This window comes from Protomyctophum parallelum (genome assembly GCF_964188405.1).
Source record: "Protomyctophum parallelum genome assembly, chromosome: 15".
In the NCBI taxonomy this organism is placed as follows: domain Eukaryota; kingdom Metazoa; phylum Chordata; class Actinopteri; order Myctophiformes; family Myctophidae; genus Protomyctophum; species Protomyctophum parallelum.
In genome coordinates this window covers 40,218,784-40,238,783 of record NC_139710.1, presented here as the reverse complement: position 1 = coordinate 40,238,783, position 20,000 = coordinate 40,218,784, and the positions used below count along the sequence as shown (strand labels likewise).

The 20,000-nt window shown below is 45.9% G+C and overlaps 1 protein-coding gene across 1 annotated transcript in view; it reads right to left on the bottom strand.

Moving 5' to 3' along the window:
• cemip2 (cell migration inducing hyaluronidase 2) overlaps positions 1–20,000 on the bottom strand; it is a 106,633-nt gene that overhangs the window by 30,519 nt on the left and 56,114 nt on the right. Inside the window, 5 exon segments of the mRNA XM_083783494.1 lie at positions 4,432–4,560; positions 6,762–6,831; positions 8,135–8,340; positions 13,467–13,679; positions 19,413–19,582. Of these exon segments, the coding sequence (XP_083639620.1) occupies positions 4,432–4,560; positions 6,762–6,831; positions 8,135–8,340; positions 13,467–13,679; positions 19,413–19,582 (788 nt within the window).

Genomic DNA, 20,000 nt, shown 5'->3' with positions numbered 1-20,000 from the left:
CAGAGAGCACCGATGGGGGCAGGGGCTAGGGTGCTACGGGGGTGGTCTTTTCATGGGGGTCCCTCCCTCGTGCCACTTCACACCAGAAATATAGGAGACCCTACATTGGATGTCTTAGATGTTCCACAATAACTGTCAATGGACAGTAAAATAAGCAATACATTCTCATTACAATGTCCCAAAGCCCAAAGCCTCAAAAGGGACAGACAGACAGACGGGTAAGGCAGTGCTGCGCTGCGTTGGTCCAGGTGGGATATGAACCCTACAGTTCCAGGTTCTGGAACTGTAGGGTCTTTGTCTCCCCTCGGACCACAAGAGCCCGCTGGCTTTAACACCCAAAGCCCCTGTCCTCACAGAGAGCTATTGTACCTGTGTGCGTGTGCGTGCGTGCATGCGGGTGCGCGCATGCGACTATTCTTTGCAACGCCTGGAATACTGCATGCACTTATAGATACCCACAATACAGATGCTGGGGTTACAGTGGTTGGGGAGTTCGTCTTGTACAATAATTAACCCATTTTGGTGTGTGTGTGTGTGTGTGTGTGTGTGTGTGTGTGTGTGTGTGTGTGTGTGTGTGTGTGTGTGTGTGTGTGTGCGCATGCATTTGTGCGTGCGTGGCTGTGCCTGGCACAAGTCAAGTGAGCAAGTACAGAATTATGAGCAGAACTTTATTGTGCAATATGTTTAAAACCTAGAACAATATGAACATTCCTCCAGGAGGGAGGAGGGAAGGGAAAGAAAGAAAGAATAGTAAAAGTATAGGGGCATTCATTTACAGAGAGAGAGAGAGAGAGAGAGAACACAGTAGCAGCAGTCTTGGCAGAGTTTGTCAGATATAAAGTGCCATCTCTCTCTCTCCCTCTCTCTCTCTCTCCATTGGCAGAACGAGTACAGAGCAGAGCACACAGCCCTCTGTAACAGCATCCCATACCCGGAGAGAAATAATCCATTGATCATAAACCCTTCTGTTGATCTATAGTCTCTCGTAGCCAGACAACTATTCCACAATCTCATAATGCTATATAGCGTCTGGAACTACAGCCCCCCATGAGCTGAGTAAGGAATGCTATATAGAGTCTGGAACTACAGCCCCCATGAGCTGAATAAGGAATGCTATATAGAGTCTGGAACTACAGCCCCCATGAGCTGAGTAAGGAATGCTATATAGAGTCTGGAACTACAGCCCCCATGAGCTGAGTAAGGAATGCTATATAGAGTCTGGAACTACAGCCCCCATGAGCTGAATAAGGAATGCTATATAGAGTTTGGAACTACAGCCCCCATGAGCTGAGTAAGGAATGCTATATAGAGTCTGGAACTACAGCCCCCATGAGCTGAGTAAGGAATGCTATATAGAGTCTGGAACTACAGCCCCCATGAGCTGAATAAGGAATGCTATATAGAGTCTGGAACTACAGCCCCCATGAGCTGAGTAAGGAATGCTATATAGAGTCTGGAACTACAGCCCCCATGAGCTGAATAAGGAATGCTATATAGAGTCTGGAACTACAGCCCCCATGAGCTGAATAAGGAATGCTATATAGAGTCTGGAACTACAGCCCCCATGAGCTGAGTAAGGAATGCTATATAGAGTCTGGAACTACAGCCCCCATGAGCTGAGTAAGGAATGCTATATAGAGTCTGGAACTACAGCCCCCATGAGCTGAATAAGGAATGCTATATAGAGTCTGGAACTACAGCCCCCATGAGCTGAGTAAGGAATGCTATATAGAGTCTGGAACTACAGCCCCCATGAGCTGAATAAGGAATGCTATATAGAGTCTGGAACTACAGCCCCCATGAGCTGAGTAAGGAATGCTATATAGAGTCTGGAACTACAGCCCCCATGAGCTGAATAAGGAATGCTATATAGAGTCTGGAACTATAGCCCCCATAAGCTGAGTAAGGAATGCTATATAGAGTCTGGAACTACAGCCCCCATGAGCTGAATAAGGAATGCTATATAGAGTCTGGAACTATAGCCCCCATGAGCTGAGTAAGGAATGCTATATAGAGTCTGGAACTACAGCCCCCATGAGCTGAGTAAGGAATGCTATATAGAGTCTGGAACTATAGCCCCCATGAGCTGAGTAAGGAATGCTATATAGAGTCTGGAACTATAGCCCCCATGAGCTGAGTAAGGAATGCTATATAGAGTCTGGAACTATAGCCCCCAGAAGCTGAGTAAGGAATGCTATATAGAGTCTGGAACTATAGCCCCCATGAGCTGAGTAAGGAATGCTATATTAGAGTCTGGAACTATAACCCCCATGAGCTGAGTAAGGAATGCTATATAGAGTCTGGAACTACAGCCCCCATGAGCTGAGTAAGGAAGCTGCCATTTCCGTTCACGGAAATATATTTTAAAATATCTTTACGTTTAATTTTTGTATTTTCAACAACAAGCTTAGCAGATGATTTCTTAGTAGATGAAGTAGCTTAGTAGATGATTTATATTTATATTGGAATAAATTTGCGCGAATATAAAGACGAAACGTGTGGAGGAGGCTCCACTTCCGCTTTATATTTAACGGCCAAGCTACACCAGGCAATTTTGCGTGCGTGCGTATGCGTTTATTGCGTGCGTTTATTGCGTGCGTTTACTGCGTGCGTTTACTGCGCGTTTGGATAGGACCAATATATGTCAATGATACCAGCTACACCAGACGCACGGATACCGCGGGCCATCCTACGTGTGCTCTAAAAATAGGATCGGTTAAAAAAAAATTACGTGCGTATGCCCCCATGCGCGCGTATCTATATATCCTCCCGGAAGTTCCCGCACAAACCTGCCGCGTGTCTGACAGATCGATGTAGCCCGGGTATTTGGCTTACGCACGCACGGTCCGCGCGTTTAGAGTAAAAGCGCGAGAAAAGCCTGGTGTAGCTTGGCCTTTACTCATGAAGCATTTGGAAATTGCGAGAGTCAACAGTCTGGTAATGCAAGACTAGTTGATCTATGGGGTGCCCACACTTATTTGACTTGAGAGCCACTTTCTAAAATGACCTGTAACCCAACAAGATTTACCCACCAAAGCAATTATGATCCCATTGCTGAAATGTGTTTAAAATGTACCTGAGGGGGCTTTGGAATAGCGCTGCTGGCGTTACATACAGCAAGACAAACACACTCTGAATGGGGAAATATAGAGGGACATTTGGTAGGGTTTTCTTTTTGTAATGCTACTGGGCGTTTTACTTTTGGCACAACAATCTTGAAAACGAAGTATTTCTTGTGAGTTTGAGCTGACAGGCACCTTTTGATGTCAATCAAACAAGTTACTTCAATTCAAGTGTCGGATTCCAAAAAGTATTAAGTATATATATATTTAATTTAAATTATATATTTGTAGGACCACGCCATGTGATCTACATTCTAAAGTACCTGCACAGCCTATCTAAAAACAAATAATAATACCCACATGAAAAACCCAGGAATGTGTTTCTTGTCTCCCAAATATCATTAAACACAATCCATGCCAGTACATTACAATAGAAACGCAGGCCAGGTGCCAGCGTTTCTACAAAAAAAAAGTTTTGAAAAAAAAAGACGCAAAATGACGTCCTGGGGGGTTATAGTGCATAAACTTAACCCGTCTTCCCTCGTCTTGGATTGGGTTAAAGTTGAGTGAGTCGTAAAAGACACCCAGGGTGTATTTCTGTATCATTTAGCCTACCTTAAAGTTGGAGTGTACTCGGTTGTTGTAAAAGATGCCCAGGGGTGTATTTATGTACCTTAAAGTTGGAGTGTACCCGGTTGTTGTAAAAGATGCCCAGGGGTGTATTTATGTACCTTAAAGTTGGAGTGTACTCGGTTGTTGTAAAAGATGCCCAGGGGTGTATTTATGTACCTTAAAGTTGGAGTGCACTCGGTTGTTGTAAAAGATGCCCAGGGGTGTATTTATGTACCTTAAAGTTGGAGTGTACTCGGTTGTTGTAAAAGATGCCCAGGGGTGTATTTATGTACCTTAAAGTTGGAGTGTACTCGGTTGTTGTAAAAGATGCCCAGGGGTGTATTTATGTACCTTAAAGTTGGAGTGCACTCGGTTGTTGTAAAAGATGCCCAGGGGTGTATTTATGTACCTTAAAGTTGGAGTGTACTCGGTTGTTGTAAAAGATGCCCAGGGGTGTATTTATGTACCTTAAAGTTGGAGTGTACCCGGTTGTTGTAAAAGATGCCCAGGGGTGTATTCATGTACCTTAAAGTTGGAGTGTACCCGGTTGTTGTAAAAGATGCCCAGGGGTGTATTTATGTACCTTAAAGTTGGAGTGTACCCGGTTGTTGTAAAAGATGCCCAGGGGTGTATTTATGTACCTTAAAGTTGGAGTGTACCCGGTTGTTGTAAAAGATGCCCAGGGGTGTATTTATGTACCTTAAAGTTGGAGTGTACCCGGTTGTTGTAAAAGATGCCCAGGGGTGTATTTATGTACCTTAAAGTTGGAGTGTACCCGGTTGTTGTAAAAGATGCCCAGGGGTGTGAGCTCCGCCTTGGTCTCTGCCACACGGCCGTGGGAGTCTCCCGTGGAGGAGGTGGGGAACACGTACCAGATGCCCGCATCCTGCGCACGCGCACACACACACACACACACACACACACACACACACACACACACACGTACCACCACACACACACACACACACACACACACAGTCGCACACGCGCACACACAACCACAACAGAGATGACATGAAGAGGTGAAAAGCTCTCACTGTGTAGCTGGTCCACAGCAATCAATGTGGTTTTCTGGCCTCAGCTGGGACTGTTTATTTATTTTTTATTTTTTTACTCCATCAATGTGATGGAGGGGGGGGGGGTCTCCCAAACGTTTCCAGCTCGAGACAGATCATTTATTTCGTCAGTGCAGGGTACCCAAATAAATAAGGAATGAACCCAATTAGGACTGAGGCTGATTCTAAAAGTGGTTGTTTTCTGAGGAACTTCAAATGATGGGGGGGGTCGGTCAAACTCTGACTTTTTAAAATGAACTGGTATGCTGGGGTTTATGCTATAGCGGTAGAGATAGAGTTAATGTGGAAAGACATAAGAGTATTATGTGGTGGGAGCTTCATCTCTTTGTCAGCTATGGAGGATCCCTGGCCTGAAAAACACCGCAGACTGCCCTCGACAACCCTCGTCATCGAGGCTCAGCTGTGTCGGCGTAGGAAATGAGATCGACAGCAGGTTCCTTATCTTATCAGACGCTAACCTTATCTCTAAACCCCGCTTTATTGGATCGCATTCTACACCGGAGACGTTTCCGTGAGCAGGAAAAGCCTCTCGTTTTAAAAGGTCGAAGAGCGGCTGAGCCAGGAAAAGCCTTCAGGAAATATAGCGGTTGTTCTCAATGTACGGGTCCCGGGCCGGGGACCCCCAGGGGGTCCTTAAGCTCTCTCCTCCGCGTCATCAGTGCCCATGTGCCTGAGGTGGGGTTGGCAAAAGGGCCTTTCTGACTGTATGGAGTTTGCATGTTCTGCCCGTGTCCCCTAGGGCAGTGGTTCGCAAACTTCTTCATATCAAGGACCCCCAAATTGACTCTTAATTAGGACCACCATTTGAAAACATATGTCAGGGACCCCCATAAGAGAAGGTTTTTACATCTCTAGCAGTGATTCTCAACCCGCTTAATTTCAAGGACCCCCAGTTTGACATGCATATTAGTCTACTAGTCAATGTTAATTTAACTCTGAGAGTGTACAAATGGAACCAAATGGATCCGTCAGGGTCCATTTGTACACTCTCAGAGTTACAGACCCATAAGGGTCCATTTGGTTCCAAACTATGATTTAGCTGGGGAAACCCTGGAACTCCCTGGGGGTCCCCGGACCACCCTAGGGTCAATACTAGGGTAGGTACTAGGTACCCTCACAAAAAACATGCAGTAATGGTATCTAAAACTACTCTCCCCCATGTCAGGGAAACTCTCCCCTGTCAGGTGAAAAGAAGCAGCTTGGACTCCCTCATGCATGGAAGGAAGCATGAGGTCAGTTAGGACGAGGGAGTGAAAATAAAAAATCACACCCGTGTGAAATGAGGAGAGCTCTTGTCATCGTACATGTATGTTAGCGGACATTTTGACATTGCTATTTGCTAAATAAGGTACATAAGGTGGTCCCTCATTGGCCAAGTGTTCCCGCCAACATGTGATTGGTTAGCCGAATTGCTCGTTTACATATGACGTAAGTTTTGTTCTTATAGGACACACCATACAAATCGATTGCTTCAATATTGCATAAGTGTACAATAAAATGAAAACAGTCTTTCGAACTCCATTTCACTCAATCAAAACATTCTACCCCCCCCTCCCCCCGAGCTTTACATAAGAAATCTGCTAAAACAAAAAAATACCTTTCTTAAAACAAAAACCTAGTTTTTCATAATCAAATATATTGAGACGTGTGTGTGCACACTGTGTGAAGAGTTAACGGGCAATTATGGGGACTATAGATTTGCTGGTAAACCTCAAGTTCAGCAGGCATATACAGTTCATATACAGTAATATACAGGTGTGATGGTACAATTCGGGAGTTTACCGGAGTTTGTTGGAAAGTTTAATGGGAGTTTCCTATAATATACACATCCGTATTCCATGCTTTTTGCGCAGTGTCGGGGACAAGATTCAGCAGACATTTGACCTGAATTCTCCTTTCATTGTCAATGGCAAATCTTAGACGTGTGGCGATAAAAAAAAGCTGTTTATAAAAGGGGCTAGCGCCCCTTAAAATGGGTTACAAAATGGGATAAAAAGGGTGGGGGGCTCACCTGAGAGCCAGCTGCTGCGTTGCTGATGAGGTTGTTATTGGGGTTGGCGATCCAGAACGTTGAAACTGCCCTGGAATAAAACACACAAAAGCACGCACGCACACGCACGCACACGCACACACACACAGTCACACACAGTCACACACACACACACACAGACACACACACAAAGAGTGGATATTAAAAAAATTACCTTCTTTATCTCGGTGGATAGCTCTAATTGGATACAGTCCCTGAAACCTTAGAACTAATGCCATCTTAATGTAACTCTGGTGTACTTCGTATGATGAGACGTACTGCGATAACAAATACTCAAACGTGGAATCTAATCTAAGCAGGGAGGGGAGATTTTAACGACATCACCAATCATCTCTCAATATTCCACCACGCCAACGTACGGTAAGCCGTGGATGAGGACGCTCCTGATCAGCCGACAAGTTCATCAACTTGTTTAAACCGTAAGCCGAACGAGAGTCTTTTCCGCACACGCACGCACACACACTTGAAAAGTGGATCGTGCTACATCGCCCCCAACAACACAGAGGGCCTTTTTATTGCTTCTAGTGAAAGAAAAACACCCAATCCTCTTCCAGAGAGAGGAGGAGAGGCTGTTGTTTCAGAGATAAGAGTAGGTTATCTCTCACTGCACTGTGTTTCACTGTGTTCTGTACAATGTCTGAGAAGACCTGTCTGAGTGCGCTCCCCCCCCCCACACAAACACTTGAGATTCCTCAGATACTGTACAACACTGGTTCCCAAGCTTTTTTATTCCAAGGACCCCCAAATTTACACTAATTTGATTTCAAGGACCCCCAGTTTGAGTGAGTGTGGAACTATAGTGGCCCTCTGGAGTGAGAGTTGAACTATAATAGTGGCCCTCTGGAGTGAGTGTGGAACTATATAGTGGCCCTCTGGAGTGAGAGTGGAACTATATAGTGGCCCTCTGGAGTGAGAGTGGAACTATATAGTGGCCCTCTGGAGTGAGTGTGGAACTATATAGTGGCCCTCTGGAGTGAGTGTGGAACTATATAGTGGCCCTCTGGAGTGAGTGTGGAACTATATAGTGGCCCTCTGGAGTGAGTGTGGAACTATATAGTGGCCCTCTGGAGTGAGTGTGGAACTATATAGTGGCCCTCTGGAGTGAGAGTGGAACTATATAGTGGCCCTCCAGAGTGAGTGTGGAACTATATAGTGACCCTCTGGAGTGAGTGTGGAACTATATAGTGGCCCTCTCCATGGTCAAAGTTGCCCACCCCTGCCCACGTACTTGCACTAGGTACTGAGCGAAGGCGCCTAGCCCCTAGGGGACGGTATACGTACTTGCACTCGGTGCTGAGCGAAGGCGCGCAGCCCCTAGTGGACGGTATACGTACTTGCACTCGGTGCTGGGCGAAGGCGTGTAGTCCCAGTACACCTTGTCCCGGATGGCGGTGCAGAGGGTGTCGTTGCGGTCGGTGGGCAGCAGGGTCCCTGGGCGCGTCAGGAGGCCCAGGTTGTGGTAGAAGGTGTTGCGCTGCTCCACGCCGTCCTCCAGGAAGAAGCAGTGGCCCAGGGTGTCGTAGCCCACCGTGTCCTTCACCTAGGGGGGAGGGGGGGGGGGGGGGGGGTTAACCCATTTAGGCCCGACGTCGAAATAAAAAAAAAGTCTTCTGAAAGAATATATATTCAAAGATGTGTGCCTCATCTTCACAATATTTCTAAAGTAGCAGACCTACAAGCTCGTAAGAGAGAAGAGCTTGTAGATCTTCTATTTTTCAATAGCTAAAGTATAACATAATGCTTAGTTAAAACACCAAAAGGGGTTCCCGCACAAAATGGGTTTTAATGACTATAGGCCGTGTTGGGACCCATGAAAAAGTGCTTAGAAAATGAGTTTCGTTCCCATGTCAAGCGAACTACGCATTCAATGCATTTTTTCATAGATAATACCCTTCTAGACTTTGGGTTAAAAGTTCTACTCATAATATCCTGCTGTTTTTTTTTAAAGCCATAAATGTATAAACAGTGTATAACCAAAAAACGAAAATCGTGTGCTGCTGTTTTTGCTTGTAAAATGTGTTTTTGGCAACACCATTTTTTTCTCAAATGTCAAATGCATATACTTAACATCTGAAATAAGTATTGGTGCCTTTAGTTTACTCATATGTGAATTTATATCATAAAATGTAGCATATTTGTTAAAGAATATGCTTCAACTTAAGTGTTTGCCACACAGTACAATGAAACCTACACAGTAAATTGTGCCAAGAGCTTATGTTTCATACATAGAAAATGTCTCAACCTAATGTGTAATGAAAGGTAGAAAAGAAAATCAGGGCACCTTGGACCAACATGGCAGAAAATCTATGAAAATGTTACCACCCCCTAAATTGGAATAATGCAACAAATGGACAAGACTAAAAATTTAAGTAGTAGAGGTCAGAATTATTACAACATATGGTATGAAACATTTATTTATTTACAAGTGGGTCACAGCAAAGGGTCACAGCATCTGTCATCTGTACATCCACCCCCCCCCCCCCCCCCGCCAAGGAAATATATGAAAATTTAAAATACAAAATAACATACAAATGCACCACAATAACACCTTATAATAATTGTTGAACAAAACAAGTAGTAGGCCTACATGGTAACATGTTGGGTTACTCGTCCCTATCACTTTCATCAGAGTCATCATCCCATGTACCTCTTTCTTCTGTTTCCTTTGACACATTTTCACAGTCCTGGCAGTGACATAAATCAGTGCAAGACAGTTTTGCAGACATACATGAACATATTTCAGTCTCACATTTGTTTTGTTTTTTACAATTACAGTGGACTACCTGCAACACACTATCAGGGGCAGGATTTCTAGTCATCCATGTTACTGTTAACTCCCCATCCTCCATGCCCCATCCACTGCCAATGAGTGAAGGAGCACACATCCTACTAGTCAGAGAACGTCTCATCACTGCTGCTTGCATATGCATAGTTTGCCCTTTTGCAATGTTGGTGGAGAGCATCACTTGTTGGGGGAATGGACAGTTCTGGCAAAGCTGATGATGCCGTACAGAATGATTTGTACCTTGCATCATTCACGTTTTTGGCAGATGATTGCCATACAGGTGGCACACATATTTGATCAGTGTGTTGAAAGTTGACTGGTCAAGGTTAAAACTGCTGCCAAGATGAACCTGCTTGGCTTACCTCAGTTGACTCAATGAATGCCAAAGAGGTAACCTAAAAGTTCCTCAGACAGATTGAGGCGCAGCTTCCTCAGTGTAAGCAGAAGTCTCTGAGTATCACTAAGTGACTGTTTTGCAGGAGGTGGTAAACGTGGTGACACAAAATTGAACAACAACATGAAAGTCCTGTGAAGAATTTCATTTTGCTGTCATCAAATTCTGAAGGATCAAGAGTACGATGTTTCAACTCACTTTCTAATTTGTTGACTTTATCCCTAAGTGATTGACATTCAGCATTTAAAGATTTAATCTGTTCATGTAATGAGGCAATGTCATTTTGTGTTTCCTCTGTCTGGACCCCAATGCCTGGGACTTCAACAACAGTCTGTATCTCTGCTGTACTTCGATCAGTGATGGAGGTGAAACCAAATAACCTTGGCCCGTAGTCAGGATGTAGAGGATCATCACTCTTTTCCCCTTAAATAACAAAAACAACAAAAACATTTACTAGAAATATGATATTAATTTGTTTACATATATGGGGTGTTTTCACATATGTCCCGTTTCAGACATCAGCCTCAAAACAAACTCATCCGGGACGGGGCTACCAAATCATTGTGAGATTATTTTTTTACATTAACCACTGGAACAATAGCATCCCTATTCTGGAGGGAACATTTGCAGAAAATAGCAGATCTACAAGCTCACAACATTGTTGGTGTAGAGCAGGGGTAGGCAGCTTTAACCACGGGTGCCAAGGGTGACCACTGGCACACACTGGCAATGCCAGTGTCTCACTCTAATGCCAGTCTGGCATTAGAGTGAGAGAGGATTAGCCTGCATGTCTGTAACTGAGTGTACAAATGGAACCAATGGACCCCATTGGACCCCAAATGGACCCTTCTTAGGCCTTAAGCCTACAGGTCTGTGAGAGTGGAACCAAATGGACCTTACAGGTCTGTAACTCTGAGAGATGGAACCAAATGGACCCTTACAGCCTGAGTGTACAAATGGACACATGCAGGTCTGTAACTCTGACACTATGGGTCCATTTGGTTCCATTCGTACACTCTCAGAGTAAGTCCATTTGTGCAATAGCAAATCAAAAGTTATGTGGGTCCTTGAAAAAAACAAACAAAAAAAAGTTTGATATTAAACCACTGTAGTGGTTATCAGTGGACTCTTAATGTGTCATATAAATCAGTGTCATACGATATTCTGAGGAAAACCATGGAGACTTAACATTCAGTAACTGCAGGGTGTGTTGATCAATAAGAACATTAACAGCAAGTCTTTCCACGGACTCACGTAACATGTTGATGAGTAATTACTCCTGACCAGATCTCTTTCAGGGGAACGGACTATGTTAATCCACTTCTTGGTCCACAAGAAGAGAACTCCGTTAGGTTAGTTTAAAACGGGACATTGTGTGAAAAGGCCCTTTTACATTGAACGTATGGTTTTACAAAAAAAGCAACATACCTGACACAAAGTGAAAGTGGCACCCGCAAATCCAGTAGCCCTGAAACATGACTACATCGGCGAAGTGCAGCGATCCATTTACTTCTTTTTTCTTTACATTTCGGCAGTCTGTAAAAGGATAGCTCCGAGTTCTTTTTTAATCTGTTTGTACAGTCAATCGCACAACGGCTCTTTCCCATTTTCCCAGTTTAGAGTGAATGAAAACAGCGTGGCAACAGTGAGTTGCTAGGTTGCTATTGACAACAAAAAGTTCTTCCGCATACGATGACGTCACGTGCATACTCAAGGGAATAAAGCGGCTACGCGATTGGTCCACGTGACCAAAACCACACCACTTCCCTTGCACATATTATTACGCCTTGTAAGAAATAGTCCCGTCTTCGATCACGGATTATAAAAAAACTGCAGGAGGGCACGAGTAGAACTTTTTAATTTGGACTTTCTACCTATAAATCTCTTTTATATAGAAAGAATTGTGTAGTCCCCCTTCCGTGGGAACGGAACTGAACGAAAAGGGACCTCAAAAATACGGCCTACTAGTATACATGTGTTAGCCAGTGTTGATTTCGTCGACAAAAAACTAAGACGAAAAATGTTTGTCGACTAACCTTTTTCCACTGACAAAAACTGAATAGAATCTAAATGAAAACTAAGCTATGATGACTAAAACTAACACTAAATATACTGACAATTTTGTCAAATAAAAACTAGACTAAAATGTTAGGAAGGGACTAGTGGACAAGAGATCCACTATAAGTAATTTTACACGACACGACGCTGCGGCGCGTTGTGAGCTTGTAGATCGGCTATTTTCAGCAAGTGAAAAAAACAGTCGACGGCATCAAGGTCCGCCAAAATACATTTTGTTCGACTAAATCAACTGTACATTTAGTCGACCAAAACTAGACTAACACTAAAACATTCCAGATGACTAAAATGTGACTAAAACTAAATTAAGACAATTCAAGAGACGATGGCTAAAACTAAAATTAAAATGTGCTGCCAAAAACAACACTGGTGTTAGCCCATCTAGACCTGAGATTCTACTGAATGTCTTCTAAATCATGACAGTTTTCTGAAAGAGCCTATGTTTCTATCATGTCAGTAGATCTCAAAGTTTTTCATGTCAAGGACCCCGAAAATGATATGTACTTGGCCTCCGACCCCCATCTGAAAATATGTAGTTCCAGGGACCCCCCCCAGAAGCAACGACTTGAGTTATAAACGTTTGAAAAGATCCTGACGTGTGTCCCACAGTGGAACAGGAACACGGGCCGTTCGTTATCTGGCCTGCTTTCTTTCCTCAGGAAGGACAATTCTTTATGTTCCTGTCATCGCGTCGAAGGACACACGCTGGCATGTCATCGTTTGACGTCAGGAATGGAAATCACACTCACGCGCACAGGCAGGCGTGCACGCAAACACACAACGTTGTGTTGTATTGTAGAGCACCCACTGATATTGACACACACACAAGCACGCACGCACACACGCTCACACACACACACACGCGCACGCAAACACAGCTGTTTACTATACTCATTTGTATGAAACTGAGAGATAAATACACATTCCTGTACCAACTCCTCACGGAGGAAACCGATTAACCCATAAAGACCTGAGAACATATTTTACAAATGTCTTCTAAATCCTGACAGTTTTCTGAAAAAACTCTTTGTTTCTATATCAGTGGTTCTCAAACTATTTCATGTCAAGGACCCCAAAAATGATATGTAATTGGCCGCCGTCCCCCATCTGAAAATATGTCGTTCCAGGGACCCCCAATCTACAAGCTCACAACGTGTCGCACTGCGACGCGTTGTGAGCTTGTAGGTCAGCTATTTTAGTCATTACAACGGCATCAAGGCCCGACAAAATACATTTTAGTGGACTAAATCAACTGTACATTCAGTCGACTAGAATCTTATATTTAGTCGACTGAAACTAAAACATTCCAACACACACACACACACACACACACACACACACACACACACACACACACACACACACACACACACACACACACACACACACACACACACAGTGTCTCACTGACCAGCAGTCCGTTGGTGGCATGGATGCTGACGCAGCGGGAGAAGGAGTGGTGGATGGCCAGCCCGTCCAGGTAGGTGGGCTGGCGGTAGCCCCCACGCCTGTCCACGTCGCCACACAGGTGGAAGTGCAGCGGGTAACGACCTCTCAGTGCCTGCTGGCCCATGTTCCTGAGCTCCACGTGGGACAGGTGCACCGACGAGAAGTTACCAAACACCTGGGGAGGAGGAGGAGGAGACGTTACCAAACACCTGGGGAGGAGGAGGAGGAGCCGTTACCAAACACCTGGGGAGGAGGAGGAGGAGCCGTTACCAAACACCTGGGGAGGAGGAGGAGGAGACGTTACCAAACACCTGGAGGAGGAGGAGACGTTACCAAACACCTGGAGGAGGAGGAGACGTTACCAAACACCTGGAGGAGGAGGAGACGTTACCAAACACCTGGAGGAGGAGGAGACGTTACCAACCACCTGGGGAGGAGGAGACGTTACCAACCACCTGGGGAGGAGGAGGAGACGTTACCAAACACCTGGAGGAGGAGGAGACGTTACCAAACACCTGGGGAGGAGGAGGAGGAGCCGTTACCAAACACCTGGGGAGGAGGAGGAGGAGCCGTTACCAAACACCTGGGGAGGAGGAGGAGCCGTTACCAAACACCTGAGGAGGAGGAGGAGGAGGAGACGTTACCAAACACCTGGAGGAGGAGGAGGAGCCGTTACCAAACACCTGGAGGAGGAGGAGGAGGAGACGTTACCAAACACCTGGGGAGGAGGAGGAGGAGGAGACGTTACCAAACACCTGGAGGAGGAGGAGGAGGAGACGTTACCAAACACCTGGAGGAGGAGGAGGAGGAGACGTTACCAAACACCTGGAGGAGGAGGAGGAGGAGACGTTACCAAACACCTGAGGAGGAGGAGGAGGAGACGTTACCAAACACCTGGAGGAGGAGGAGGAGGAGACGTTACCAAACACCTGAGGAGGAGGAGGAGAAGTTACCAAACACAACAAGAGGAGGAGGAGGAGGAGAAGTTACCAAACACAACAAGAGGAGGAGGAGGAGAAGTTACCAAACACAACAAGAGGAGGAGGAGGAGAAGTTACCAAACACAACAAGAGGAGAAGGAGGAGAAGTTACCAAACACCTGGGGAGGAGGAGGAGAAGTTACCAAACACAACAAGAGGAGGAGGAGGAGACGTTACCAAACACCTGGGGAGGAGGAGGAGAAGTTACCAAACACAACAAGAGGAGGAGGAGGAGACGTTACCAAACACCTGGGGAGGAGGAGGAGAAGTTACCAAACACAACAAGAGGAGGAGGAGGAGAAGTTACCAAACACAACAAGAGGAGGAGGAGGAGGAGAAGTTACCAAACACAACAAGAGGAGGAGGAGGAGAAGTTACCAAACACAACAAGAGGAGGAGGAGGAGAAGTTACCAAACACAACAAGAGGAGAAGGAGGAGAAGTTACCAAACACAACAAGAGGAGGAGGAGGAGGAGAAGTTACCAAACACAACAAGAGGAGGAGGAGGAGAAGTTACCAAACACAACAAGAGGAGGAGGAGGAGGAGAAGTTACCAAACACAACAAGAGGAGGAGGAGAAGTTACCAAACACAACAAGAGGAGGAGGAGAAGTTACCAAACACAACAAGAGGAGGAGGAGGAGAAGTTACCAAACACAACAAGAGGAGGAGGAGTTACCAAACACAACAAGAGGAGGAGGAGGAGAAGTTACCAAACACAACAAGAGGAGGAGGAGGAGAAGTTACCAAACACAACAAGAGGAGGAGGAGTTACCAAACACAACAAGAGGAGGAGGAGGAGAAGTTACCAAACACAACAAGAGGAGGAGGAGGAGGAGAAGTTACCAAACACAACAAGAGGAGGAGGAGGAGAAGTTACCAAACACAACAAGAGGAGGAGGAGGAGAAGTTACCAAACACAACAAGAGGAGGAGGAGAAGTTACCAAACACAACAAGAGGAGGAGGAGAAGTTACCAAACACAACAAGAGGAGGAGGAGGAGAAGTTACCAAACACAACAAGAGGAGGAGGAGTTACCAAACACAACAAGAGGAGGAGGAGGAGAAGTTACCAAACACAACAAGAGGAGGAGGAGGATGAGTTACCAAACACAACAAGAGGAGGAGAGGAGGAGAAGTTACCAAACACACTAGATCGGAGTTAGGAGGAGAAGTTACCAAACACAACAAGAGGAGGAGGAGGATGAGGTTACCAAACACAACAAGAGGAGGAGGAGGAGAAGTTACCAAACACAACAAGAGGAGGAGGAGGAGGAGAAGTTACCAAACACAACAAGAGGAGGAGGAGGAGGAGAAGTTACCAAACACAACAAGAGGAGGAGGAGGAGGATAAGTTACCAAACACAACAAGAGGAGGAGGAGGAGGAGGATAAGTTACCAAACACAACAAGAGGAGGAGGAGGAGTTACCAAACACAACAAGAGGAGGAGGAGGAGAAGTTACCAAACACAACAAGAGGAGGAGGAGGAGAAGTTACCAAACACAACAAGAGGAGGAGGAGGAGAAGTTACCAAACACAACAAGAGGAGGAGGAGGAGAAGTTACCAAACACAACAAGAGGAGGAGGAGGAGAAGTTACCAAACACAACAAGAGGAGGAGGAGGAGAAGTTACCAAACACAACAAGAGGAGGAGGAGGAGAAGTTACCAAACACAACAAGAGGAGGAGGAGGAGAAGTTACCAAACACAACAAGAGGAGGAGGAGGAGGAGTTACCAAACACAACAAGAGGAGGAGGAGGAGAAGTTACCAAACACAACAAGAGGAGGAGGAGGAGAAGTTACCAAACACAACAAGAGGAGGAGGAGGAGAAGTTACCAAACACAACAAGAGGAGGAGGAGAAGTTACCAAACACAACAAGAGGAGGAGGAGGAGGAGAAGTTACCAAACACAACAAGAGGAGGAGGAGGAGAAGTTACCAAACACAACAAGAGGAGGAGGAGGAGAAGTTACCAAACACAACAAGAGGAGGAGGAGGAGAAGTTACCAAACACAACAAGAGGAGGAGGAGGAGAAGTTACCAAACACAACAAGAGGAGGAGGAGGAAGTTACCAAACACAACAAGAGGAGGAGGAGGAAGTTACCAAACACAACAAGAGGAGGAGGAGGAGGAGAAGTTACCAAACACAACAAGAGGAGGAGGAGGAGAAGTTACCAAACACAACAAGAGGAGGAGGAGGAGAAGTTACCAAACACAACAAGAGGAGGAGGAGGAGAAGTTACCAAACACAACAAGAGGAGGAGGAGGAGAAGTTACCAAACACAACAAGAGGAGGATGAGGAGAAGTTACCAAACACAACAAGAGGAGGAGGAGGAGGAGAAGTTACCAAACACAACAAGAGGAGGAGGAGGAGAAGTTACCAAACACAACAAGAGGAGGAGGAGGAGGAGAAGTTACCAAACACAACAAGAGGAGGAGGAGAAGTTACCAAACACAACAAGAGGAGGAGGAGGAGAAGTTACCAAACACAACAAGAGGAGGAGGAGGAGACGTTACCAAACACAACAAGAGGAGGAGGAGGAGAAGTTACCAAACACAACAAGAGGAGGAGGAGGAGAAGTTACCAAACACAACAAGAGGAGGAGGAGAAGTTACCAAACACAACAAGAGGAGGAGGAGGAGGAGAAGTTACCAAACACAACAAGAGGAGGAGGAGGAGACGTTATACCAAACACAACAAGAGGAGGAGGAAGAGTTACCAAACACAACAAGGAGGAGAAAGAGGAGGAGGAGGAGGAGGAGGCAGCATAGAGTTACAGGTGTACAGAAGAGTTACCAAACACTGGAGGAGGAGGAGGACGGAGGATGATGATGAGGAGTAGGGGGAGGAGGGGGGAGGATGATGAGGAGTAGGGGGAGGAGGAAGCCTTATGGGGGTCCCCTGTGTGTAAACACAGCTGTGGTGGTGTTAATTACAGGCTGTTGGCTTTCACACATATACTATACACTATACTGTACACAATGCTGTCCTTGATGTGGGACACACACACACACACACACACACACACACACACACACACACACACACACACACACACACACACACACAACATCTGTGTCCAAGCAATGGTTCGGGCCAGAGGGTCGGGGGGGGGGGGGGGGGGGGGTTGTTATGTCCTGGTGTTTTAGGAATATACTTTGTAAACCTGAATAATCTAATCAACCTGTGGGTTGAGAACCCAGAATTTGGGGTTGCCAAATTATTTTGGGGGGGTCTCCAGATTATTAAAAAAATAAGTCTTTCTTCTTTTCTTTTTTTTTGCAAATGAATGGCTGGAAATGGAAATTAAGCGAGACATGGCCAAAGCATGTCCGGGGGTCCCCAGACAATAAACGTTGAGAACGCCTGTTCTAATCTACTGCCCCGCTCCGGTAATGATGTGAGGCTCAGAGCAATGCTCCAAAACCAAATGTTCCTCTTTAGATCAGTGGTCTGAGGACCACCCACCCCAGGGGTCCTTCAGGGGGGTTCCAGGGAGACCCCTGTAAACCCAACAGTTTAAGCACTTTAACACTATTTTATACTTCGGCTACTATAGCAAATAGATCAAAAAGCTGTGAACTTGTAAAAGTATCATTCAGAAATCAGTCAAGCCTGTGGGGTGGCTGTGCAAAAAAAAGAAAAAAGGAAAAATAAATATTGAATAATTTTAAATTGACACAGTAGTTCTCAATTTTTTTGCCAAGGAATTGAACTCGGGGCGGACGCCCATCTGAAAATGTTTTGTGCCGGGGACCACCACCAACGAAGACCCCCTGGGGGTCCCCTGGAACCCCCTGGAACCACCCCACGGACCCCCTGGAACCCCACATGGACCCCTAAGGTTCCCCGGACCCCCCCACGCATCCCAACCCCCCCCATGGACCCCTATAGGGGTCCCCGGACCCCCTGGAACTCCCCCATGGATCCCAGGGGTCCCCGGACCCCACGTTGAGAAGCAATGCAGTAGGAGGTCTTGTGTGGGTACGTCTTAATCTGCTCTGCCTGGTTCCCGTTAGAGCATTGGCCAATCACACGCATGCACGCAAGCACATACACACACACACACACACACACACACACACACACACACACACACACACACACACACACACACACACACACACACACACACACACACACACACACACACACACACACACACACACACACACACACACACACACACACACACACTCTCTCTCTCTCTCACTCGTGCACATACAGTACTCGCATAGACACAATCACATAACACACACACACACACACACACACACACACCACAGCCCGGTGTCTCACTCATACTGTAAATCTCTCAAATGCTCCCATGCACTCCTACGCAGATTTTGCCAGCATCATAGAAATGTGCGTATACACACACACACACACACACACACACACACACACACACACACACACACACACACACACAGTACAGTACAGCCCTTTCTCTCTGTCAAGCACACAAACACACACTGACTGATCATTGAGCATAAGGGGCTAGGTTACATACAGCCTGAGGAATGTTATTGTGTATGTACAGTACAGTACAGTACAGTACAGTACTTTAATTATACTGAATAAATATTGGACTTATGTATCACCGCGTGCGTGCGTGTGCGGTCAGGGGACATGTACTAATGGGTTTGACCTCACCATGTGTACAGTATGGTGCTACAGTGTTGACATAAAAGACTTATAGAGATGGAGTGTCTTGTGTAGATAATATATCGTCTCTCTGTCAGAGAAGAAACCACTTATCTCCAGATTGTAACCGTTTCTTCGTGAATTAAACCCGTACGCATGCTTGAAACGCGCACAGTGGTGCGTTTTGAGCTTGTGGCGCTCACAGTTATGACGCTAGTGTCGCCACTCTCTTACTAGATGACTCTGCATAGACGGTATAGTAGAACCTCCTACACACACCTTGACGTGGCCTCCGAAGGTGTCGTGGTTGTAGAAGTGACACAGGTTGTCTCCGTAGCAGGAGCTCTCCATCTCTCCGTAGATCAGGATGTTCCTGGAGAGCAGAGCCACCTCAGCACGCATGTCCACCCCGTCTAGGACCTCTCCTACATGGGTGTACTGGGGCCTCCCTGGACGGGACACACACACACACACACACAAACACACACACACACACACACAAATTTTAAACCGTGGGCGTATAGACATGTGCTAGAGCTCTCTAGCTCTCTCAGATAGATAAGACAGACAGACAGACAGACAGACTGCATACTGCATGGACTCCAAGGAGGTGTGCACTGCAGACCTGCGAGATTTATTGAGCAGAATAAGTGTCTTGGATTTCATGGCGCTCCCGCTTGGTAGACAAGCGGAACTTCTTTAAAAGGTTTGCCATTTTTATGCTTGACCCTGAAGGCTGAATTTAATTGCACACCAGTGTCCTTTCCTTGTGTCCTTTCCTTGCCCCCAAAACACATCAATCTACAAGCTGAGCAAGAGTGTGACGAAGGTGTGTAATCGATAGTTTATAGCCTGTACTTCAATCAA